General features: G+C 41.8%; 1 protein-coding gene across 1 annotated transcript in view; it reads left to right on the plus strand.

Moving 5' to 3' along the window:
- The window catches only part of CHN2 (chimerin 2), a 300,816-nt gene that overhangs the window by 256,804 nt on the left and 16,720 nt on the right, over positions 1-27,292 (plus strand). Inside the window, exons 7-9 of the mRNA XM_021689532.2 lie at positions 4,268-4,345; positions 19,986-20,070; positions 24,123-24,296. Of these exons, the coding sequence (XP_021545207.1) occupies positions 4,268-4,345; positions 19,986-20,070; positions 24,123-24,296 (337 nt within the window). The remainder of the gene's footprint in view (positions 1-4,267; positions 4,346-19,985; positions 20,071-24,122; positions 24,297-27,292) is intronic.

The following is a 27,292-nucleotide window of genomic DNA, read 5'->3' on the forward strand; positions in this document are numbered from 1 at the left end:
ACCCGTCACAAAAGGCCAGATATTTATGATTCCATTTATATGAAATATTCAGACCCGGGAAATCCATGGAGATAGAGAGCAGAGTGGTGGCTGCCAGGGACCAGAAGGGGAGGGGGATGGGGAGGGACTGCTTACTGAGTATGGGGTCTCATTGTGGGTGATGGGAATGTTCTGGATAGCAGTAATGATTGCAGAGCATTGTGAATGTACCTAATGCCACTGAATTGCTGAGTGTTACACTTTAAAATGGTTCCAATGGTAAATTTTGTGTTATGTGTATTTAATCACAATCAAAAATAAACTTGTTCTTAGCAAAACAAAACCAAAAAAACATAGACCTAGTTAGTTGTACCTGTGTTCTAATCTCAGCTCTACCACTTACCAGCTGTGTGACCTTGGGCAACTCACTTACACTCTCAGTTCCCATTTCCTCATGTGTAAAGCGGGGATAATTATAACAGTACCTACCTTATAAATCTTAAATGAGTCAATGTATGTAAAGTACTTAGTACAATACATGGCACACAGGAAGCATGCTGTAAAGATTTGTGTTATTAATCTAACCCAGGTATTCTCTACTATGGGCAGTTTTGCCCCAGAGGAGAAACTTGGCAATGTCTGGAAAGATTTTTTATTACTACAGTTGGGGCATCAATGAGTAGAGGCAGGGGACACCACTATATATCCTACCATGCACAGGACAGCCTCCACGACAAAGAATCATCTGGTCCCAAATGTCAGTAGTTCCAAGGTTGAGAATCCCCGATTGAAACAGAGCAGGTAGGGAAAGTTGCTTCCTCTAATGAATGTGTAGACAAAAATAGGTCAGACAGAAATTTTAGTTAGAAAGGACAAAGTATCAAATGTTCACCGTGTATAGAGAACACACATCAGTCACTGTGGGGGACATAGAAGAAACCAAGGCGCTGTCCTTGAGATACTTGGGTAAAGAAGAACTCTGTGTGATGGAGTTCTTTGAGAGGGAAATTTTACCAAGAGATGTTTGTAATCATTTTTCCTGTAGTAAGAGGGTGATCTGGGGTCATCCACTACTCACAGTAATGCTCACTCAAATGCAGCCCTTCTGGTTCCTTGTCAAGATGCATCTTAAGTGACCAGCGTGTGGTTCCTTCACGTGTCTGAATGTGTCTTGTGTCTGGATAAATTCTATGAAACAAATATCTGAAAAAAGAAACCACTGTCACAAATAGAAGTAAAAATTACTTGTTACAAGTAAAGGCACAGACAAAAGAGAAAACATTAGATTTCCTTGTCTTCAACCACCCGTATACCAAAAGGAAAAGGAGACCCTTTTTGCCCACTTTCTGTTTAAAGAGTTTTGTTATTAGATTCTAAAACCATACATCCATATAATTAGCCTAGTTTAGTTCACAGAGTCTATTTTACACAGAATGGCTCTATGGACCGGCTAGCAGTGAAGGCATGGGAAGGGACCCTATTCCTTCTCTCTGTCTTTCTGCCTTTAGGCTAAGGATTACAAGCCTTTCAAAGATACACCATGCTTCCACTCAACCCCTGTGAGTGGCAGATGTCCTTTATGATTGAGCAATGGGAAGGAGGAGTCTGGTGGGGCCCATCAGGAAGGCACATCCTTGGAGGTTTAGGTCCTTGGAAGCTAACACATGGTGATGGGGGCTCAAAGGATGGGCAGGAGACCCCACCCTATAAGTCACCTTTGCACAGTTTCCTCTGCAATGCTCGCTTCCCATAGGTACAGCTACTTCTGGCAACTTAAATTTATTCAGTGCCTACTATGGCAAGGAATTTTATTAGATACTCATGAAGGGAAAACAGATGTCTAATTCTAGACATCGAGCCTGTCACAGTGACTTCTCAATAGGGCAGGGACAGGTATAAATCACTCTAATATAAGATAGAAAGGGACAAGTGCAATCAGAAAAATGCGGGGAAACCCTATGGGATTTCGGAGGAGAGAGTTGGCCTCTGGTGGGGAGTTTGGAGAAGCCTTTTCGAGAGGGTGGCATCTGAGTTAGAATGTGGTTGGGCATGTGGACATTTCGTATGATCCTGGAATGTGCTAGAGGATGGAGCCAGCTACTGAGGTGAGTCACCCAGAGAAGAGGATTTTTAGGATTTGTGGAGGGGAGTGCAGGCAAAGAGATGAGCTGGGTAGACTGAGACAAGCTCATGAAGAACCCGCAAGGCCACAACATGGTCAGGCCGTGGAGAGTCACTGACCTTTTCTGAGCAGGTGTAACAGACCAAGAAGAATATCGTGCAGCCCCGTGTGTATGCATGTGTGAAGATACTGTGGGGCAAGAATGGGAAGAGGGGGCAGACCTGGCCAGTATTTCACATAAAGCAGGATGCAACGGCAGGCTATGGCACCACCTCAGCTTACTTGGTGTTGAGGAACACGGGTGCTGGGCACAGATATTTGGGGTTCAAGTCCTGGGCTGTGCCACTTAAGCCAATGGGCTGTCCTTAGGCAGATTGCCTCACCTCTTGGTGCCTCAATCTCTTCATCCAAAAAATGGGAGTAAATGTGTTTCTCATACACATGAGCTGAAAAGTAAATGCATTAAACATATTCTGAATGTCATCTGGCACAACGTAAAATGATTGTGCTTAACAGTTTAGTATAAAAACTGGCTCTTAGGGGAGCCTGGGTGGCTCAGTCGGTTAAGCATCAGACTCTTGGTTTCGGCTCAGGTCATGGTCTCAAGGTCATGAGATGCAGCCCCACATCGGGCTCTGTGGAGGGTGTGGTGTCTGCTTAAGATACTCTCTCACCCTCTCCCTCTGACCCCTCCTGGCTCCCCCTCTCAAAAAAAGGGAGGAAAAAAAAATGGCTCTTATTATCACTGAAGGTAACAAGGATGATCTGCAAGGATGCACTTCTGAGCCAAGGTGGAATGATGGTAATTGTCAGGAATAAAAAATTCTACAGGCAAACACTGACCTTGCATTATTCTTTACAAAGCTGCTTACAGGGGCTGGAATGTGGGGCCCTGTCTCAGTAGAAGCCAGGATGGCACCGTGGACTGTGACTCCACATAATGGTCCCGCTATCGACATCCTCCTCATTTTCTAGTTCCAACAGCATTGCTTTTACTGTCTGGCATTAGCTGCATTAACCCTTTTCAGCAGATCAGGAGTAGTCCCAAGACTGCTACAGTGAAGAGACTTGGGACCAAAAACTTTGGTCTCAAGGGAGACCATCAAACAGATGATGCTTTTAAGAACATGGGGAGAATTGGGCTTGGCCGCTAACAGAATGAACATTGAAGATGTCATATTTAAAATAAAGGCAACTTCGATGTTTTGGTTTTAGTTAAGGAACATTGTCTTGTCTATGTGTGTGCGGGGATTGTTGAGAGTTGGAGGGGAGAAGAGAGACTGGAGAGTGTCTTGGAGCAAGACATCCTCCTCTTATGTTGAAACTCTGGCTACAAAACTCAGAGCTAAAATGCTGTGCTCTTTTTCTGAGCCCCATTCAGTGTTCAGACTGCTCTAATTTAATGCATGCATAAGAATAAAAATTAAGCTTCAAGAGCTAGGGCAGATTTTTTTTTTTTTTTAAGAGAGGCAGGCTTTATCCCTGTGAGATTAAACAATCATCAGGGTCTAAAGGTTTAATCTGCTTGAGTTCAGCCCAGGATGGGGTTCAGAGCCCCAAAATAATTGGATGCAGCCCCAGGCTTTGAACATCAGAACTAGTTGGTGTGTGTGTGTGTGTGTGTGTGTGTGTGTGTGTGTGTGTGAAATGTGCAAGCAAGCACGCACGAGAGGTCTCTCCCGTGGCAGGAGGAATAAAGCTGCCTGCCCCGCCACCTCCACCGCGTCCTCAGCTTGTGGGGATTGCTGTGCACATGAATGTGTGCTATTGTTCCAGGCACACGTCGGCCTGGAGAAATAGCACAAAACAGCCCGTCCTTATTCAGAGGCAGAGCCCCCTCCATCACTCAGACCAGCCCTCCCAGGTCACATGCCGGAGGCCTCCGCAGACAGGACGCAGCTGCCTCGGATCTGCAGCCTAACATTAGCCACGGTTCGCAAAACCTGACAGCACCGAGCCTTCACAGGGGCCACTAGGAAGATGTGGGGTCCGGGCACTGTGTTCTCCGAGGAACGCTGGCTGGAAAATGAGAAAAAGTGTGCTGTGGTTCGGAAGCCTAAGCCAGGCCGGAAGCGCCAGGAGCTGCTGGCCGTGGCCTTGGGGGTGAAGGTGGGAGTCAGAGGTGGTTTTCTGTGGCCCCCTCTCAAACTCTTTGCCTGTTCACAGATCTCATCCCTGGTCCGAAGGGCCGCCCTCACGCACAACGACAACCACTTCAACTACGAGAAGACCCACAACTTTAAGGTAAGCAAGCCTCTGCGCTCTTTCTTCTGTTCTTAAAGGGCAGGTGACGGTTTCCTTCTTGTCTTTGACTGTGAAGTCATGAGATAGCAAATTCCTTGGCTTCCACATCTAGCTACGTGCATCATGCACGTAACACTGTTGCTTTGTGTCAAACTGGAGACCTCAGACAGCAGTTTGCTTGATGCTGACACCTAGAAACACCTCTGTGTGTGTTCACTTAGTTCCGGAGCATTGGGCCTGTTTCCTCTTCGTATCGCTCGTCCAGCGAACGAACAGCAGAGCGTGCCCGTCCCCGGCAGTGAGAGATCTTCTGGGGGAACGTCAAGCAGTACTTTTCCACGCAGAGTAGCTGTAAAAAATATTGCTGTCTCTGAGCAACAGATAACAGTTGCCCATTTCACAGTCTGTGTTTCGTCTTTGTTTTCAGGGATGCTAACCCCTTTGGTTTATGTGTAGACAGTTGTGAAAGCAAATGATGGCAGGAGATACCATCCAGAGGATTTGTTTGCACTCCGGGTACAGGGGGGCACCACGACAGCCTTGATGCTGCTCCCCAGACCAAGCAAAAAGATGCAGAAAGCCGGTGGGAGCTTTAGTGGCGATTGCCACGTGTGTTGAAAAACTAGAAACACTGCTGTCTTCATTTCGGACCAGCACTTGTAAAAACGGCCTGCCATCAGAAATCATGGCCTATTTCCTTTGACCTAATGTGTGTTTCAAGAAGGGCCGGAGGAGATTCTGATGCTAAATTGCCCGGCCAGGGATGCTGTTGAGTGGAGGCGAGATAAGATGGAGTTTGAGGTTTTACCCCAACAAATGGGCTGACAATTTGGAGAGAGTGGAGATGAAAGGATCCAGGAAGAAAAGAAGAGGCAGGGACAGCAAATTGTGAATTGCCTTTTTTTTTTTTAAACTCCCTTCCTTTAGTACCAGTAACTCGAGTAACTGTTCGAACTAGAAAGCCCTTTGTCAGAGGTGACCAGGGAAACCTCTTTTGTTCTGTCGTTTTCCAGTTCTTCATGAAGGACAAACATGTGTCTATTAAATATACATTCGTGTCAGTTCGGTCTGTTTGCCCTGCTGCTGGTTTTAGAAAGCGAGCAGCTCGAGCATTTGCATGCTATAATTGAGCTGAGGAATGGAATTATCCAGCCCTCCATATTTAGCATGAGGATGAAGAATTGCATTATATAGATCCTCATCAATGCCAGGGCTCTTGATATTTCTCCCATTGCTGAAAAGTGACAGGTCTGATTGGCAGCACAGAAAGCCTTTATGCTTTTTCTCTTTTCTGTTTTCTGTATTTACCCTTATTAATTTTTTTTGCCTTAAGAAAGTATTTTTCTGACTTTGGGTGGAAATCCTGATTCTTTGCATCCTGTGGATGCACCACCATGGATTGGGAGGAGGGATCTTCTTGGACTTGCAAATTCTTGTCCTTCCTCTTGAAAATTCCAACTCTTCCGGCTTTAAGATGCAATTGGAATTATGCCCTTCCTGAGATATGTATTTGCATGGGGATAGCTTCTCCCTCTGTATACTGTGTCTGAGCTTGTGTGCAAAACACACAAGCATATTCAGTTGACTGCCACTTCCAAAACTGACTTCAGTTTTTTAATCTCAGATCTCTGAAGGGGAAACAAAGACATTTGAAACAAAAAGATAATTAAAACTAATTTTCTTAAATAGTGCTGTTGCTAACACGATCTGTATTAATTATTTATCACTGGGATCCATCAACAGCTTTTTCAATGTTTGCTTGAAAAGTCGGTATCTATTTGGTGTGATCTCTTCTAACATAGCTATCGAGAGAAGAAAAGGCAGAGAGCAGACACGGTGTTAGAAGAAAATATATAAGCCAGACAGAGCATTTCTCTTCCGAGTTTTAAATAGACGTCTTTGAGACATAGCAGACCCTTGAGTCTCTGTGTCCCTTGATTGTGGCTTTCAATGGTACTGCTCGTGCCACTGTCCTTAAGAATGAGTGGCAGGGCCAGGAGGGGGTGGTTCCCTCTGTCACTCCTCGCCCCTGCCACCCTCATTCAGCCCTCTCCCCACCCCCAACTCATTTTAAGTGGGAATTTTGCGTGGTCTTTAGAGGAATCCTCTAAAAGCTGGTCAGTGCTATAAATAGAGCAGTGGGTTTTTAGTAACACACCACTGAATTAACCAAACAAAGAAAACTCTTATCAAAGGCCCCCTGCCATCTGCTTGGAATTAGTGTAAAATTAAGACCTAAACCACAAATTTCTTCTTTATGCTGACATCTAATAGGCTTTTTCAGAAACTCTCTTGATTTGTAATTCGGGTTTGAGAGTACTATGTATGGCATAAAGTAAGTGTTCATTAAAAAGAACAAATAATCACATTTTCACGATTATCAGCAAATAAGCCTCGCTAAGCCCAGTCTGCATTCTTGCCTAAGGGCTCCTATGAGAGATTCCAATCTGTCAGCAGATCTAAACGCCTCACCCCACAACAAGATTTTCTGCCCGGTTGAGGACTACTTCCCCAGGTAAAAAGCCTTTTCCTGGCTCTCCCCAGGAGCTTCATCAAGAGGAACAAATAGAAACTCCCACCCCTATAGAGTTGAGAACTTACGCTCCATTCTTCCAGAAAGCTCTCCCCAGCACTATGCCTGAGTGTCTACCTACTGTCCTTGTTTTCTCAACAAAGCATATCTAGGAAAAGGAAAAGACAAAAGTTAGCTCTGGGAACAAGAACTTTTGGAAGCCAATTAAATTTATGCTTCATCTCATGCAATAATTGTGTACTTTTCAACACTATGCAGATGCAGCTACTGCTCATTTGAATCCTAAATTCTCTGGGATTACTTGCACATACTGGGAATCAGGAGGTATTTGTTGAAGAAATTATGGAATTGACAGGATCCTCTCTGAAAGGAAAACTCTTTGATACACAGAAAAAAAAATTCCTTTATTTAACTCATTTTACATCTGCATCTGTTTATCTAGTTGACTGAAAGAGACACTCTCCTGTAGGTAGAAGAGCTCTCTTTGAGATGGTCTACCTTAATAACACCTTGTGGCTAAGCTTCAAAATCTTCAGGCTAATGAACTCCAGAGCCCCAACAATCTGGGTAACTGTCCTTCCTTCCTTCCCCACTTTGCGCAGTGATAACATAGCGGTGGCTGGCTTGGTCCTCCTAGCTACAACTTGACCTTTGGTGAGCAGCTTAGTTCTTGCAGCCTCAGTTTCCTTATCTGTAGAATGGGAGTGTTGTAAGGCTTAAGGAATACATGTAAATCGCTTATGGTCTGTGGCACCCGGTAAGGTTAGCTTCGATTATTATTTTGCTATTCATCTTTTTGTCTCTCTCTCAGCTTGTGCTTTTGTGTTTAGCCTTCTGTGTCTCCATATTTATTTTCTACCCTTACTTCTTCATGCTCCTCCTTTTTGCTATCATCTGTTTCTTCCTCTCTCATTAACTACATGCGGTAGAAAAATGCAAGAGTGTTTTGGGCAATGCCAATGACATGAGCAAAAACTTGGAGTCAGAAATGAGCCAGAAGTGAACAGGATGCAGGGAGGAGACCATCGAGGAAAGAGGTACTCACTTCACATGTGGGGTAGGCCAGATGGAAGCAGATTGATGATCCTGGGCATTTTATCTGCTCAGCCCACTCGGGAGCTCAGTCCTCCCAGTGTGCATGTGCATGCATGTACATCACTCCCTCCTTCTACTCAATTCTCTCCCTCTACCCAGGCCTTGCAGGACACTCCTCTTTCCTTATATGGAATATGGATGGAGAGCAGAGCTCCAGAAAGTTCTAAAAGTTGAAGAGCAAACCACTTGACCCCCACCTTACCCCATGTTCCCCATCCCCATCTGTCTCTCTGTCTCTTCCCCATGCATCCCCTTCCATCCCTTTCCTATTCCCCACCCCTCCCTTCTCCAGCCTCCTATCAGCTTGACTTTTCTCCATAGCACTGACCACTGGCATGGTCCATATTTACTTGTGTGCTTGCTTTCCCCTTTTCAGCTGGAAACACTCATTCATGGGGCTGGGGGCAGGGATTTGTGTCTGTTGTCCTGCAGACACCCCCATGTCCAGAACGGGGCCTGGCCCAGAGCAGGCTGTCAGTGAATATTGGTTGAAAGCACATGCAGGAGACATCTCATGGCCCTATCTACCAAGATGGCCCATTGTCTCCGCACTCCCCACCACATCCCACAGTCTGCCCTCAGCCGTGGCTTGTTACACTTGTGTTAGCTGTGCTCAAGCCCTTCCAGCTATAGGCCCTTGCCAGGGTCAGCAGACTGTGCCAGAGAGATGGATCGGATCAAGGTGCGCCAGGCCAGTTGTCATTCCCCATTTGGCCAGCAGGTGTGGCGGGGCATGCTACCCAGTGTCTTATACGTGGAGATAGCGGACGAGACACACGTCCCAGGTTACTCTTCTTGTCTCAGCTTCTGGTGTGGTGACTCTCAAAAGTGGCCTGGTCTGGACATAAGCGAAATGGTTTCTCAACACACCCTTTTATGTCCCCCACTCTCTGTAGACCCTCTTCCCAGGTACACCACGTGTCCAAGCGTGCTCATGCAGCAGGCTCCTTCCGTGCATGCCTACCCACCCCATGAGATCCTGGGTGCCAGGACCAGAAGTCCAGGAGGTTGAGTGGGTCCTGGAGCCATAGTCAGGACACCTGTCCAGGGTGTGGCAGCACCACCACCGCCCAGTCTGGGTGATGTGGCCCATTTCCAGTTTCTCTGCCTCTCATTGCTTTTTGCATTCTTATCAGTCCAGTGGGCATTTGCTTTGGAACAAGACATTTTTGCTTTCCATATGCAAACCCCTCTCTTTCCCTCATCCTCCTTAACCTCATAAAAATGTGTTAGCTCACTTTTGCCCACTCTTTTGCCTCTCTTTCCAGCAGCAGAGCCTGGTGGAAAGAGGATAGATTTTAACAGCAAACCCAAGAGGGACTCCTTGCTTAGGCCACATACTAGGGAAGTGGCTTGGTCAAGCTACTCCTCAAATGTAAATCATGTACTAATGAGTCTGACCCATATCAAGTTCTTAGCTGTTATTAATTTTATATTTTGTTTTATTCCAAAGGACATTCAAAGGGGCTATTCTAAATGACTAAATGGCTGATTCTGGCATGTTAAGTCCAGAGAAATATTCCTTTTGTGTTTTGTGGGGAGAAAAATAAAAGGACCAATGATTACTGTACATATTATTTGGGTATTTTTCAAAGTTCTAAGGAGAGGAAACTATTTAGACAGGCATTTTTTTTTTTTTTTTATTCAGCAAATATGGACTGAGGGCCAGTTATGTGCCAGGCACTACCAGGTACAAGAGAGACCATGGGGACATAAGAATGTGAGCTCTTCTTCTACTGGGCAGCTTTCAACCGGAGTGGTTTTGCTCCCCCGGGGACATCTGGCAGTGTCTAGAGACATTTCTGATCCTCACAACTGGGACGTGCTCCTGGGGTATCTAGTAGAGGTCAGAGATGCTGGTAAACATCCTGCAGTGCCCAGCCCAGGCCCCACCACAAGGAGTTACCCAGCCCCCATGTCAATAATGCTGGGGTTGAGGAAACATGCACTAGACAATGCAGGAGCCCTGGAGGTTTTGCCGGGGCGGGGGGTGGGGGTCAGGGCAGTGTCAGAAGAAGGTCAGTGCTGATACCCTCATAAACCCAAGAGGAAGTTAGCCCAAGAATCTCTCACTTTATGCAGTGGGGAGATTCCCAAAAAGCTTTGTGGCAATCAGTGTTTTAGACATTAAATCCTATTTTAAATGTAGTAGGATGGCTGCTGAATAGACAGATCTGGGGGTGAACACCACTCACCCCCAGATTTCTCCCTGGTGGAGAAACCCAGGTCTCTGGCAACATCTGCTGAGCAGGCCTCTCAGGGAAGCCCAGTCTCCTGTCACAGACGGAGCGATTCCCCTCGGCTGTTTCGTTCCCATCTGAAAAGGTTCACTTCAAGGTCAGTATTTCATCTGATCTTGCAAGAGGGAAAAGTCCAAAGTTTAACCTAATTTCTCAGGAGTTCAGTGTCACATGATTATGGGAAAAGCAGTAGATGATAGGAAAGACCCTTGGCTGAGCGCAGGAGGCCCAGCGCTGCTGACCCTTCTGGGTGACCCTCGACAAGCTGCCTGCTCTCCAGCCCTTCGGGTAACTCTGGGCAATGACCCCCCCCCAAGCCCAGTGACTTGTAGCTGGCAGTGACTTGAGCCACCTCCAGCCCCCTCTTCTGTGCATATATAAAGCAACTAAGACAAAACTGCCTTTGACCCAAAGAGTCCTTTTCAAATCAAAGTAAAAAAATAAAGTTCTCATATTTATTTATATTATTAATATAAATAATAAAAATCACCAACTGAGGAGATAGGGTTTTAGTTTATACCAGTAACTCTCTATTAGGGTCACTTTGCCCCCTGGGGCACTTTTGGCACAGTCTGGAGACATTTGTGGTTGTGCCAGCCGAGGGGTGCTGCTGGCATCTAGTGGGGAGACACCAGGGTGCTGCTAAACGTCCTACAATGACAAAGATTTATCCAGCCCAAAATGTTCATAGTGCCCACGTTCAGAAACCTGGATGTACACTGACGCGGAAAAGCAATGTTTCTCAAGTGTAGTGCATCACAAATAGAACCTGGTCTGAGCTGATTACACACTTGGATGGTGTCTACACTGACCCATCAAAACATACTTGTTATGAAACCACCAGGGAATACTGCCTTCCAGATTCAGCAGATGTGAGACAAATAACATCCTGCTCATTTGGAGTCAAGTCAGGGGATACTCGTGAAACGCCTGAGATTTTTCTTGACAACCCTGGCTCTTGTTTTTACTAAGTGGCCATTCCTGGGCTATTTGTCAAACATACCTTATCTCTTGTAATATCATCTTTTTCTCTTTGGTGTGGTTTTGGAATTCCAGGCAGACCATGCCCAGTATAATGGCCTTGGACAGACATTCTTCCTGTCTGGGGTATTTTCTTCCTGTCTAGGGTATTTTAGGTACTGCCCTAGAGTTTGCAAAGTGTTTTTTTTTTTTTTTTCTGAAAAGATATTCTTGAAAATCAATAAACTTCACAGAATGGAAAAAGCTGATCAGTGATTTTTTCAAGATATGGGGTATTTCACTGGGAGAGTGGCCATCATAACTCAACCCCAAATGAAATGCGTTCAGAGAGTGACCTCAGCATTACATAGAGCCTACTGTTTAGCGATTGTCCTTGTGGACCCAAAAGAAAATTGAACAATATATCAGCCATGAAAATAAACAGTGGCCCATCACAAAGAGGAAATTAGGCAGTGGGCCTAAAATAATGTTTAACTAACTACGTTCCCCTCAGTCCCCATTTTGTTTTATTTCTGTGGGAATGTGTATTTGTGGGGACAGAAAAGTTATTTGCTATTCAAAAAAATGTCTGTCTGCATTTGTTTAGCTGGAGAAATGAGATCGAAGGCAGTGGGGATATATCAACAAGAAAAGATGTTGGGAAATATGGGCAGGGCTAATAAGCATGAAATGCAATTTTGATATGCATATTTTTTTTAAATATTGGCAAAATGAAATTTTAGAAAATCTGTAGCTGGCATATCTTGTATTTTTCCTGAAGCATTCAGTAGGCTAGTTTCTATTTTGTCTACGTAAAGTAAACACTACAGCTAGTCTCCAAATTTCTAAATATTTTATTCTCATTTTTACCCCAAAGTATGGAGATATTTCCCATGTGATTTCTTATCCACTGGAGATGATCCAGAAAAAAAATTCATCACTCCTTTTTTGCATGACCTGCAAGGAAAGAATGCCTTTCAAAAACCAAGTCCACCCTCACTGGCCTTTGGCTGTGCTGTTTCCTCTTCTTGGAATGTCCTGCCTAAGTCATCTACCACCCCAGTCAACACTACTTCCCCACCAAACTCCATCTTTCCCAGTCTAGTGAACTCCTATCCATCCTTCAAAATTCTGTTCAGTTATCATTTTCCCCAGACTTCTCAGAAAGAATGTATTACAATCTCTATTATACTGCCATAGGATAATTATTTATGTTGCCTGTTGATTCTTGTAGATGAGATAGTTGAGTGCAGGGAGGTCTGTGCCCCTCTGATGTATTTAACTTTATATATCCAAGGACTAGTACAGTGCCAAGTTCAAAGTAGGCAATCAGCATGTAAGTATGGAATAAATGAGTGAATAAATGGGTGGATAGGTGGAACCAATTCTCCACATAGGTGTGATTTAGTTCCTGACGTTTCTGCTGTGTACTACTGGTCTGTTTGTCCATCCTGCAGTGTTTTACTTTTTTGTAACTATAGAAGTCTTGATAGATGGTCAGATGTGTTTTCCTACATTCTTTTCCTTACTCAAAATTATTAGGGCTAGTCTTTCGGCTTTATTATTCCATATGGATGTTAGGGCCATCTTGCCAGGTTTTGTGAAAAGCACCGTGGAGATTTTGATTGAAATTGGATTGGATTTATAGATTTATTTGTAGGATAATTGACATATTTGTAATATTGAGCATTGCTCTACATGAATATAGAATATCTCTCTTCTTATTTATGTCCTTAGTGTCTTTAGTTATTTTCTAATTATTTTAGATTTTGTTGTAAATGAAGTCTTTAATTTTATTGCTCAGTAAAATGAGTTACTTATGTATAGTAATGCTGCTGATTTCTTCATATTGCTCTTACACGAAGCAAACTTGATGGCCTTTTTCTTCTTTCAATTATATATCTCTTTGTCTAATTTTATTATGCTGACTAAACTCTGCAGGATAATGTTCAAGAGAAGTATTCATAGACATCCTTATCTTTTTGCTGACTTTAAAGGAAATTATTCTAATGTTTCATTTTTAAATTTGAGGGCTATTATGTGTGTATCAGAGATACCTTTAATCATCTATTTTTAGGAGAGTTCCCTCTATGCCTAGTATGCTAAGTGCTATTGTGATGAATGGATGTTGAATTTTATTGATTGTTGGTGTTCTAATTTTTGAAATGATTATGGGGTTTCTCTCTCGATTGTTATTGTAGTGAATACTAGTGATATGTTATCTACCTTAAATTCCTGACATAAGACCCCCCCCCTTGGTCATAACATTTTAAAATAATTATGCTATGTTCAGTAGGATACTTTTTTAGGATTCTTACATTTATGGTCATAATGAAATTGACTTATAATCCTACTTTCATGTTCTTGTATAGTTTTTGAATCAAAATTGTATTCATAAAGCAAATTCTGGACCTTTTCTTCTTTGTTTCTCCTCCAATCTGGAATAGTCTATATTGGTTAGAGATGATTCGTTTGTTAAAGATTTGATAAAACTTGGGGCACCTGGGTGGCTCGGTCATTTAAGCATCTGCCTTCAGCTCAGGTCGTGATCCCAGGGTCCTGGGATCAAGTCCCATGTCGGGCTCTCTGCTCAGCAGGGAGCCTGCTTCTCCCTCTCCCTCTGCCTGCCACTCCCCCTGCTTGTGCTCTCTCTCTCTCTGCCAAATAAATAAATAAAAATCTTTAATTAAAAAAAAGATCTGATAAATTAAGAAAATCATTTGGGACCTTTAACTATTTGAGGGTACAACTTTTACTACAGATGCAATTACTTAATGGATATAATTGAATGTAGGTTTTCTATATTATTTGGGCTCATTTTTATAATTGATATTCTTTAAGAAAATTATCCATGTCACAGAACTTATAATTTTGTTAGTATAAAGCTAGTATTCTCAAGATTTGTATTTCATATCTCCACTGCATTTGCATTATGTTCTCTTTATTACTTGTGTTTTTCTTGATCAATCTTGCCCAAACTTTGCTTATTTTAGAAATCTTTTAAAATCACCTTTTAGTTTTTTTATTTTTTATCTTTTCTTTCTATCTCATTATATTCTGCAATAATCTTTATTATTTTTTGTCTCACTTTGTTATTTGTCTAGCTTCCTAAATAGTATACTTAGCTTGTTAATGTTTAATCTTTATTTTTAATATATGCATTTAAAGTTTCTGTATCCCATAAGGAGTGTTTTGTCTTTCGATACCATATTTCTATTAAGATTTTTTTCTTTGCTGTATTTGTAGAATTATTTTAAATTTCCAAATATATTGGGGTTTGGTTGCTTACTATGTCTTTAATTTTATTGACTGGTAGTCAGAATATGGTATCTATCGTATCAATTCTTTTTTTTTTTTAAAGATTTTATTTATTTATTTGAGAGAGAGAATGAGAGAGAGAGAGAGCATGAGAGGGGGAGGGTCAGAGGGAGAAGCAGACTCCCTGCTGAGCAGGGAGCCTGATGCGGGACTCGATCCCGGGACCCCAGGATCATGACCTGAGTCGAAGGCAGTCGCTTAACCAACTGAGCCACCCAGGTGCCCCGTATCAATTCTTTTCTATATGTTGAGGCTTGGTTTGTGGTCAGTTTGTGTAAATATTTTATGTGTTGTTTTAGAAGAGTACATATTCTATGAATTGTTGGGTATGAGGTCCCTTTTATACCCAGTCTATTAACTTTATCTATTTGATCTATTAATTTCTGTGAATAGATGTTAAAATCGTTATGATTATGGATTTGTCAGTCTCTCCTTGTAATTCTTTCCACTTTTGCTTTATGTTTTTTGAGACCATGTTGTCATGTGCATAACAGCTCAGGATTATTATATCTTTAGGGTAAAATTAAATCTCTAATTATTATGTAATGACCATCTTTATCACTAATAAAGAAAATATATTTTTTATATCAAGATATTTATTTGGGGTTTCTGTTGGCTAGCTATTTGCTCTGTATGTTTTTTCTATTCCTTCACTTTCAGCATTTCTATTACGTTATGTTTGAGTGTATTTCTTGAAAAAGTTTTTTGAATATCTGAAAATTTCTGTCTTTTATTTGATGTTATGGCCACTGATATGATTAGAGATGTATAAGGATTTTTCTTTTTTCTTTTCCCCCTGTACTTACTGTGCTTTTTTATGGCTTTGTTTCCTTCTTTCTTTCTTTTTATTGGCTTGATCAAATCTTTATTTCTTTTTCCGTTACACATTTTATAGATTCCATCCTACTCTTTCTGCATATACTCAAAATTCTAAAACATGTGTAATTAACTTAAAATCTTCCTCAGTTAATTAGCAGCTCTACTTACATACCACAAATGATGAGAACCATAGAATGCTTTAACATTTTTAAGCCCCTCCAATCTCCCATGCCATTTTTTCAATTTGTTTTTAAGTCCCCTGAAATTAGTCATCTTATTGTCTTATGCAGACAGAGCTTGATTAGATCGAACCCTGTTGCCAATTTCTTGCTCAACATGGCTTCTTGAATCCTGTTCTTTCCCACTAGGTTCAAAATGCTTCCTACAGATATATATATCCCATTGTATTTCTCTGAGTGAGGATCTGTGAGTGAACACTCTTGGCATTTGTCTGGAAAATATCTTTACTTCATCCTCACTCTTGAATGGTAATTAGCTGGGTATAGAAGTTAGGTTGGCAGTAATTTTCTCTGAGCACTTTGCTGAAATTTTTCCATAATCTACTAGCTTCTTTTTGTTGAAGAGAACTGTTTTCATTGTAATTGCTGTCCTTTTGTAAAAATAACCTATTGGGGTTTTTTTGGTCTTGGGGTTTTTTTGTCTGTTTGTTTTTTGGGGGTTTTTTTTGTTGTTTTTCTTTTTGTTTTAGGATTTTGCTTGTCCTTTGGTATTCTGCAGTTTCTATATAATCTATATAGGTTAGATTATTTTTTAATTTACCAGGTTTGAGACTCACTTAGCTTTTCTGAATCTGAAGATGTGCTTTTACTAATTCTAGAAAGATCTCAACTGTTTCTCTTTTTGACTTTGCTATTTGACATAAAGCGCAGCACCTCTCAGGTTTTCAAGATCATCACTCCTTCACTTCCTTCTCTTCTTCATTTCCAGTCTCTTGTACATATTGCATCAATTCCATCCACAAGTGAACATGCCCTAATATCTCCCATCGTTTATTAAAAAAAATAAAGTTCTCCCTTATCTCCATATCTCCCTGGAGCTATTTCATTGCTCTGCTGGACATCATAGCCAAATTTCTTGACAAATTTGCCTACACATTTCTCCACTTCCATACCTCCCATTTATTCTTCATGTCACTTAAGTATGACTTCTGACGTCACTGATCCAAAGAGACTGTGCTTGCCAAGGTTACTAATAACTTCATGTGTCTGAATCAGTGTTCAGTCCTCATTTAACTGGACCTCTTCCCAGAATCGAACAAGGTTGACTACTCCTTCCCTAAAATACTCTTTACCTTTTGGCTTCTAAAGCACTTGACTCTTGCTTCTAAGTGTTGGAGCACAGAGGACTTGGGTTGAGCTCTATTTTCTTCATTTTCTACCCTCTATCCCTAATAGTTTTTATCCATTTACACAATTTTAAGTATGATTTATTCGTCAGGGGTGGCCAAATGTGTACCTCCAACCCTCTCTCCTCCCCTGAGATGTTGAATTTTATGTGAATTCCTGCTTGAGCTCAACACATTTAAGTTTAAACTGACCAGAGCTGAATTCTTGAATTTTTCCCCCAAATAGTGTCTTCCTTATCTCAGCAAATGTCATCACCATCCACCTATTTCTAAAGCTAGAATCTAGAAGTCATTCTTCATTCCTTTTTCCCTCAAAGATCCACATTTATTCTATTATAAAGTCTTATGAATTCTGTCTTAAAAATATGCCTCTCTTTGGGGCGCCTGGGTGGCTCAGTCGTTGAGCGTCTGCCTTCGGCCCAGGTCATGATCCCAGGGTCCTGGGATCGAGTCCCACATTGGGCTCCCTGCTCCGCGGGAAGCCTGCTTCTCCCTCTCCCGCTCCCCCCGCTTGTGTTCCCTCTCTCGCTGTGTCTCTCTCTGTCAGATAAATAAAATCTTAAAAAAAAAAAAAAAATATGCCTCTCTTTAAAAAAAAAAGAGGGAGGCGGCGCCTGGGTGACTCAGTTGGTAAGCGACTGCCTTCGGCTCAGGTCATGATCCTGGGGTCCTGGGATCGAGTCCCACATCAGGATCCCCCTGCTCTGCGAGGAGGCTGCTTCTCCCTCTGCCTCTGCCTGCCACTCCCCCTGCTTGTGCTCTCTCTTTCTGTGTCAAATAAATAAATAAAATCTTAAAAAAAAAAATGCCTCAAATCCATCCACTTCCCATCTCCAACTCCAGCCCCCTAATCTTGGCCTCTATCCTTTCTCAACCAGAAACTACTAACTAGTTTCCGAATCTCCTTCACGATGAATACTCTCCCATCTGTTTTCAACATGGTGATCAGAATGTCTTTTTTTTTTTAATCATCTTCCTACTTAATATCCTTCAAGAGCTTCTTATTGGACCTAGATTAAAAGAAAATCTATGCTCATTAATAAAACCTTCAAGGCCCTTTCCTACCTCCAACCTCAGCCAGGTTCTCTCCCCTCACTCTGGTGTTCTGGCCCCCCTGGCCTTCTCATTCCTCAGTCACACCAAACTCTTTTGCTCCTACAGGACCTCTGTAGATTCCTTCTGCCCGGAATGCTCTCCAACCCTGCCTCTACCAGATTGGCTCTTCCCCTCCTTCAAGCAGCATGAAGTCACTTTCCAAGAGAAGCTTTTCTGACCACTGTGGATAACATTGGGGTCTCTCTTAAGTCTCTCTAGTAGCAAACTTTTTTTTTCTTTTATATCCCTTTCCACACACTTTTTTCCTCTCTTTTGGAGTTGTATGATTTGATTTGATTTGATTGATCTTGTGATTTCAACAGTATATTAACCATCAACTTTGTTGCCATAATTAGCTAGCACCATCCCTTTAGTGCCTTTCTAGTAAAATAATATTAAGAAACCTTTGATTGCTAAATTTAGAAAATCTTCAACTACCAACAGAACCCCTTTCTGAGGGATTCTTTAAGGACCACGTTTAATCTGAGCAGGCCTCTAAATGAACCCTCACATCTTGGCTCTGTGCGAGTACAAGAGCTCCCTGGGATAGATTCTCTGCATTCCTACAAGGCGCTTTGTCGTATCTAAGCGCCGCTTCCTTACAGCACAATTACCCATTTTTAGTAAAAACAATTCTGAGAGGTTTTTTTTTTTTTTTTCCATTGTTTTTCAAAGCAGAAATAGTATACTGGACAGTTTGCATGTGACAAACTAAAAAACCAAAACTTAGTTCAGTTGTGTAGAAACCATGGTATAAGTTGTTCTTTTTGATTTTTTAACTTGCTCACTCTGTCGGCCTTTACAAATCTGTAAGTTCCAGGAGGAGGGAACCAGGTCTGTTTTGTCTGCCACTTCATGTATATACAATTAGTGGCCTATATAAATAAAGAAAGACCTCAAAGTGATGCTTTTTTTGTTTTAAGTAGAGCTCTGATGAGCATCTTCCCAAATTGTACCCATAGTTGTGATCCTCGTATTTTTTGTGTTAATTAAAACTAGCATACTGAGTCACTGAAGTCTACCTCTGAAGCTAAAAATACACTGTATGTTAAGGAATTGAATTTAAATTAAAAAAATTAAAATTTTAAACAAATAGCAGACTGGCCTTCCAGTCTGTTAAAAAAGATAATGTTGTCTGTATTTCTTTTATTTGTTAATGGAGGCTTCAAACTTTGAAAGTCCTTAGTAATGTCTCATAATATTTTAATTTTGGAAAAATTCAGAACATTGTCACATGGGTTTGTATGTCTCCAAGTAGACTGCCCGTGGTAGTTTTGGGCTTACAATGGCCACATTTGCTTTCAAGGAATCTCCTAGTTCTGTGTCTTGAAGCTCACTGGTGCCAGAGAACATGTATTTTTGTTTTGTTTTGTTTTTGTTTTAAATCATGACTTAATACATGGCCCAGTCATAAGAGGACCCGTACCTGAATAGAGATAAAGCCATCCTTACTTCATGATATTCAAAATATTTAACTGGCTGGGACACCAAACAATGAGACTCGCATCTGGGCCAATCAGAAAGGACTTGCAAGTTACACACGCATAGGCCTCACCTGGCATGCTGAATCCGGACCCTGTCTCTGGGGAAGGCAACTCTCTAGACCATATCAGTAGACTTCATGTCAGCCAACTCCCTCACTCTTTTTAAATGCCTGTTTTTTTGGGTTTTAGGTTTGTTTTTGTTGTTGGTTTTTTTTGTTTTTTGGAAGTGGCTCGAAGCCTTGGAACCTGCTAATTTTCCTATAATCATGTCTTATTTATACCTGTCTGGATATTCTACACATGGAGCAACTTTGGTCAAAAGGATGCAATAATTGAGTTCTGCCTTCCAGAACTTGCAGAGCTAAATGCAGGTTATGGTGACCAGCCCAGGCTATCTTGGGTTTGTCCACACAGTGCCTTGTTTGGGGTGGTGAGAGTCTCATTCCTTAGCTGATGGCATGGCCCTATAATCTTACTGTTGCTCCACATTCCTTTCTGACTCTGGCCTGGGGCATGGTGGATTGGTAGAGGATTTTCAGAGATCAAAGCATATCTCTGTTTTCTCCGGTCTGTTTGTAACTCCACCTCACTGGAAAGAAAAGGCCCAGTGAGGGATGCTCACTCCCACTGAAGTCTTTGTTTCTTGACATCATCTATGTGTTTCATGTCTAAGGCCACCTCCCTTCAAATAACTGAATTTTCTGACATTTTTCTTCTTTTTGGATCACAGGTCCACACATTCCGAGGCCCGCACTGGTGTGAATACTGTGCCAACTTTATGTGGGGGCTCATCGCCCAAGGGGTTCGGTGCTCAGGTAGACACAGAACTTTCTTCATCCTTTTCCATTTATATAAAGTGACATAATGTTGAGCTGGGGATCATTTCTCCAGAGTTGGGAAATAGATCCAGATTAGCTCAAAAGTCTAGCTTTCTGAAAGGTTCAAGTCATCTTCTCTGCTTAATGGAGAGGCTGTTCTAGGTGTCTGCTGGAATGAAAAGGAATATCATGTTTATGCAAGAAGAGAAAAAAAATCCAAGCAAGTACATTTCCTTATGCACCTACCTGCCACCCAAAAGAGGCAGCAGTCCTTAAAAGAAAAAGAAATCAATTCCAATGGAACGGCAAAGATAGAAAAACCACATTTCTTTCCCATCCCCCACTTTACCACAAAAGGCAAGGCATGAAAATAGAAATACTGGTGAACCTTTGCCACACACCAGGCATTGAGCTAAGCACTTTCTATTTATCATGCCATTTAGTCTCACCAACAGACCTTAAAGACATGCAATTATTCTCCCCACTGAACAGATGAAGAAACTGAGGCTTAGAGGTAGTTGTTATTAACTCTTGGCCACATAGTGGTAAGTGGTGGAAAATTGATTCAGCTCCAGAACACATGCTTAGAACTTCTCTGCTATCAGATTAGCTGTGCAACTAAAGACCTTGATTGGATATCACATATTTTCAAAGCACTTTGAAACCTTAGGTGTTTTTCCACCTAGAACTGGATGCCCACACCCAGTGCTAACAGCACATAACACATCTTACTAAAATACAGCTAACAAAAGAGCAAAGAATTGCCAAACTAATGTGTCACTGGGCTTCTTAATTCATCTCACCACACTTTTTCTGGCAAGCAGTCCTGGCCAGGAGCAAGAATAGCCTCCTGTGGTATACTGATCGGGTTTCTACCAACACCATGACTGATTTCTTCCTTGCTACTAGAATATGGTTTTTTAAAAAATTCTTAGGAAGCATTTAAAATAAAATAAGCTAATGACATTACATTAAAATAATCTACTTCGCCATAATGCCCATTTTGGTTCACAGGACTGTGGGACCTTAAATCCTTTCTCTGCTCAGAAGGGGCTACCTTAGCTTCCACTGGGTAGATACAGCAATCACCGGTGGTGGTACCTGGATGGGTCAGGTAGTGCTTGTGTATGTGGTTTAAAGCTACCTGCCCCCATCACAGATGCATGAGACAAGCAGCAAACAGGCTCAGAGGCAGCCTGTCCAGGAATGTTCCGGATACTCCAATTAACACAAAAGACTTACTCACCTGGGAGTTACAAAGCATCTCACAGCTCAATGACTGAGTAAAGCAGTAGACTATCTGAATCACCCAGTGGTCATTAATTCAGTCTGTCCAGATTATACCTACTAGAAATATCCTAATTGCTGGTGTTATCCAATTTGAGTAGCAAATCGGTCCAAAGTCAATATTATGAGAACAAAACTCTGGAATTTACATTAGCTGTGAATAGCAATTTTCTCTGGGATAAAAAGGTTTTTGTTTTTTCCGTTTTTTTTAATAAAACATATTCTGAGGTTATGTTAATATTCTCCAATGGCAACTGTTTGGCCTCAGGAAAATTGAAACCTGATCATTAAAGGTTAGGAATAGCCATCGCTGCCTCTCAACTCTCTGTATTTTACATATTTTAACTATTTTTTAAATGAATAGTCTTTATTTATAGCATATGGAATTGTAGTAGTTTGCACATATTGAATAATTTTATATATTATAAAACATTTTAATTTTAATAAAATGTCAGTATTTAACTCTACAGAAACACACTGTCACTTCAGATCTTCGAATGAAGTTTATAAGGAAATTTAAAATAGAATTATCACATAATCCAGCAATTCCACTTCTGGGTCTATACCCAAAAGAACTGAAAGCAGGCACTGAAACAGATATTTGTACACCTGTATTTATAACAGCATTATTCACAAGAGCCAAAAGCTAGAAGCAACCCGAGTGTCCATCAATAGATAAACAAAATGTGGTATATCAATACTGTGGGATACCATCCAGCCTTAAAAAGGAAGGAAATCCTGTCATATCCTGTAATATTAATGAACCTTAAGGACATCATAAAAAGTGAAATAAGCCAGTCACAAAAGGACAAATGCTAGTGATTCCACTTATATGAGATATCTACAGGAGTCAAATTCGTAGGAATAGAAAGTAGAATGTGGTTGCCAGGGGCGAGAGGGAGGAGGGTCTGGGGAGTTATTGTTTAATGACTGGAGTTTCAGTTTTGGAAGATGAAGGTTCTGGAGATGGATGGTGGTGACAGTTGCACACACGTGAAGGTACTTAATGCCTCTGAACTGTACACTGAGAAATGGTTAAAATGGTGAATTTTGTTATGTATATTTGATCACAACTTTAAAAAATTATTTTAAATGAAGTTTATAAGAATGTAGTAAAACTTACTAGTGAAATAACGAGAAGACCTGGCCGGGTATCCTTATATTTTCTCACATATTTGCTGTTTCTTTTATTTTACTTGCATGTAGTTTTCACCACACTTCAGAGTTTAGAGACTAATTTAGTTGATCCTTATGATAATCCTAGGAGTAGATGCTATTATCATCCTTATTTTATAAAAGAGGATCCAAACAAGAAAACAAACCAGTTCTATTTGGTTCAGTTTGCCCAAATTTACAACTACAAATTGATCTATCAAAATACTTTTGAAGTTTACTTGAGCTTTGTTGAATTTCTCATGTTGATAAAGCCCAGATGATTTAGAACTGGTTTTTTCTTTGTAAGGAGGGTAGGCAGAGAGAACCCAGCCTAAAAATTACATGAAAATCATAGAATGATTTTCAAAAATCATTTTTGATGATTTTATAAAAGTTTAGATTTTCTCAAATCCCTGATGTGATTAAGTGCTTTTTTGTTAAACAGCTGATTACGATATTCATTATTATATGTGTATTATATATATATATATGTTTTGAATAGATAGTATATCAACTTTGAACAGCTTAAGCATTAAATTTTTATTTTCCAAAATCTAGACTGTGTCTTGTTATTTTTTTTTTAAGATTTTATTTATTTATTTGAGAGAGAGAGAATGAGAGACAGATAGCAAGAGAGGGAAGAGGGTCAGAGGGAGAAGCAGACCCCTAGCTGAGCAGGGAGCCCGATGTGGGACTTGATCCCGGGACTCCAGGATCATGACCTGAGCTGAAGGCAGTCGCTTAACCAACTGAGCCACCCAGGCGCCCTAGACTGTGTCTTGTTATTGTTAGAGAAATTCTGTCAGTGGATACCAACTGCTAACAAGGCTTTTAATGTGTTCATTGAACTTAAAAGTACGTTGTAAGCTTTGGATCTTGATATGAGCTTTATAAATAATTGCTCTAATCACCACATTACATGGCATTGTCCTAAATTGTAAACTCTCAGGTACTCCCACCAGTATCTCGTTAGACATTATTTCCACTCACAGGTGTCAAAATAAGGCAAGTAGAAAGAAAAATGGTCCACCCAAACTGCCCAACAAGGGGAAGGTCCTGGAAACTATGGGCAACTCTCCAGGAAAAGGGAAGAAGATGCCAATGGTCATGGGTCCCTCAGACCAAAGATTGAAGATTCCTACAGAGAGAGTAATCATGTCTTCCACTAAAGGAGAATCCAGGACTTTAGAAAAACAACCTAGCAAAAGTCTTAGGTACCCTTTATGAGCCAAGACTAGCTCTGGGAATCCAAACCCAAACATCCACATGTGGACCAAAGGTTCCAAGTCCCAAAAGAGGGAAAAAAAACAAAACAAAACCCTACAAACAACCTAGCTAATCACCAAAACTATCTCAGAGAAATGTTCTATTCTTATGGTCCAGCAACAGAAAAAGCTAAATGAGAAAAAGGGAATTATTTAAGTTTTGTGAGTAAAGATGGATTTCATACTCAGCTGGTGGAGAGTATCACCTCTAAATGGGAGAGATGTTCCAGAAAGATACAGCAAACCCTTGGGTGTTTTCAGTTTTATTTTTGGTAACATATAATTTGGGTTGGGCTTTTACAAAAGGGCCGGGCAAGGCTAATGTGGCTTCTTTGTTTACAGACTGTGGATTGAACGTACACAAACAGTGTTCCAAGCACGTTCCCAATGATTGTCAACCTGATCTCAAGAGGATCAAGAAGGTGTACTGTTGTGACCTCACAACACTTGTAAAGGCTCACAACACTCAGAGACCCATGGTGGTAGACATATGCATACGGGAAATTGAAGCAAGAGGTTTGGAAAAGACTCCTTATTTTAGTGATTTTGTTTTTATTGTTTGTTCTTACTGTTGTCAAGAAAACTTTCTTATAATTGCTAAATTGACTCTCTCTCCACTATTGATGTTGGGGAAACATTCTGACCCAGAGCACACACACACACACATACACACACACACACATAAGCTAAGTCCAGCCAACTACATTAGTTTCTGTTTTGTACCTAAACCTTGCATGTATGCATCCAACACATGTTTGCTAAGCATTTATTATGTGTTACACATTGAGGATATGAAAGTCACAGTTCTTACCTTCCAGAAATTCATATCGCAGTATGCAGAATCAGAGGGGTAAATAAATAAATGTTATGGGTGTGTGTGTTCAAAACACCATGGAGTCACAGAGGAAGACATTTTAATGTTATTTGAGGACAACTGAGTTTATGGCAGAGACGAGGTTTGAATTGAGTCTTTAAAAAAAAATTATTTATTTATTTATTTGACAGAGAGAGACACAGAGAGAGAGGGAACACAAGCAGGGGGAGTGGGAGAGGGAGAAGCGATATGGGGCTCGATCCCAGGACCCCGGGATCATGACCTGAGCCAAAGGCAGACGCCCAACAACTGAGCCACCCAGGTACCCCTGAATTGAGTCTTAAAAAGTGATCCCATTAAATGAGATAAAGAAACTGCTGGTCAATACATACATTTTCTACCATAGAGAAATTCACTGCTAGTATTGGTTCTGTTTATTTCAAAGAGGAGAGTTAAAAGATTAAAAAGATCTATGCAATGAAAAATCAAGAAGGCACAGAAGAGGGGCACCTGAGTGGCTCAGTCAGTTAAGTGTCCGACTCTTGATTTCAGCCCAGGTCGTGATCTTGGGGACGTGGGATCAAGCCCTGCATTAGGCTCCGCTCAGTAGGGAGTCTGCTTGAGATTCTCTCTCTCCCTCTCCCTGTGCCCCTCCCAACCACATACTCTCTCTCTCTCTCAAGTAAATAACTAAATCTTTTTTTTAAAGATTTATTCACTTTAGAGAGAGAGAGAGCGAGCAAGCAATCAGGGGGAGGGGCAGAAGGAGAGAGAGAATTCTGAAGCCAACTCTGTGCCAAGTGCAGAGCCTGATGTAGGACTCGATCCCAGGAGCCCGAGACCGTGACTTGAGGCGAAATCAAGAGTTGGCAGCTCAACCAACTGAGCCATCCAGGAGCCCCAATAAATAAATATTTTTAAAAAAGAAGAAGAAGGCGCAGAAAATAGAAACATTTCAATGAGAAGGTTCTTCATAGTAGGCTTGAGTCACCTTTCTTTTATCTGTGCTCTGTTTGGCTACTCTTCGGTATCAAAGTGTTCAGTGTTGTGGTGGATTGAGTCTGGTTGGGGAGAATTTGGATTGCTGGATATAACTTGGATAATTGGACCATGTATAAAGCCCAGAGGCTTTAACCATTTTTACCAGGTAGGCACTCTACTATAGTTGGTATTCATTATTGTGTCCAAACTGTGTAATGTATGCTACAGATATTTATGCATTGGTTAACTATTCCATTCTTTCCAAAACAAAACAAAAGAGGACATTATAAGCTTGTTATCCCAAGCCTTTTAGAGATAGGAAATCATTCCCTTTTCCGTGCAGGATGAAAACTAGAGCTATTCTGTTCCCTTAAGACTGTCTCATTTCATCTCAAATTGTAAGAAGAGCCTGCTGCCTTTGGACCGCTGTGCCTGTCAGAGTTTGGTGGGCGCTTTGGGATCTGGTGAAGGTATTGCTGCAGGGGCTGAGCTGGGTAAGAGTTGAGAAGGGGTGCCCTGACTCCAGGTGAGTAGCTGGGAAAAGTATCCCTGGCTCCTGTTGTTTAGAGGGCTCTGCAATTTGGGGTCAGATCATCAGCCTCTCTGGAGCCTCAACTCAGGACCTCGGCTTCCCTGGAGAAGCTGCGACCATCCCACGGTGATCCTCATCGGAGGCGACTGATAACTCTGGCAAAGTTACCACCGTGTCTGATGTCTGCTGTGTCCATGGGGAGCACAGCACAAAGCATGCCTAGTACAAGAGCTAGAATAGAGCAGAGCAGAAATTTTTGCCAGGGGAGTCAGAGCAAAGGGATTGGAGCTGCACATGTGAGCGGAATCAGAGAATGGGCTGGAAGAAATTCACATGACTCCCATCCCCAGCTTCATTGCCACCTCTGCCAAAGTCTTACCTCATCTTCCATCCCTGGCAAATTCCTTATTGTTCTGCAAAGGCTCTTTCATGGCCATTTGTTTCTGCATGATGTGGCAGAACGAAAAGATCACGGACGTGGAATTAGACTCCCAGCCCGGTCTCACACTCGCGGTGGCGTGACCTTGGCCAAGTTACCTGCTCTATTTGAATATGTTTCCTCACCCATAAAGTGAATGGAATCAGTCATAAGGTGGCTGCGAGGGTTAAAATGAGCTGATCCATATAAATGACCTAGCACGGGGCCCAACATATAGGACTCAGTCTATGTTATTCCTTTCGCCTTTTCTTGGAATGACCACCTAGCCTAACTCCACCTCCGAATGCGTCTGTCTGCCACCTGACTTCACCCACTGACTTCAACCATTCACTCAGTGCTGTCACAGAGACCCCCAAACAATAGTGTCTGCAACAAGATAGAAATCTATTTCTCTCTCCAGTAATGGTCCAGACCGTGGGAGCAATCTAGGGCTAGGTGGGCAGGAACCCAGGCCCTGCAGCTTGTTGTTCCGCCATCCTCGAGAGCTGCCTTCTTCTGCATGGTCCCAAGTGGTGACCACCATCTCCTCCAAATTCCAACCAAGGGCAGAAAGGCATGCTCTTTCTCTTCAAGTCCACAACCCCAGCGCCGCGCTGGACATATCACTTCTGCTCTCTTCACATTAGCCAGAAGTTACTGGCCATGGCCATGGATGTTGTTCTGCAAGTCAGAGGTTCCACTGCAGCTGAGGAAGGGGAGAGCTGACATCGCAAGGAGAGCTGGAAGCCTCTGCTACTCTGGCAAAC

This window comes from Neomonachus schauinslandi, chromosome 12 (assembly GCF_002201575.2).
Source record: "Neomonachus schauinslandi chromosome 12, ASM220157v2, whole genome shotgun sequence".
NCBI lineage: Eukaryota > Metazoa > Chordata > Mammalia > Carnivora > Phocidae > Neomonachus > Neomonachus schauinslandi.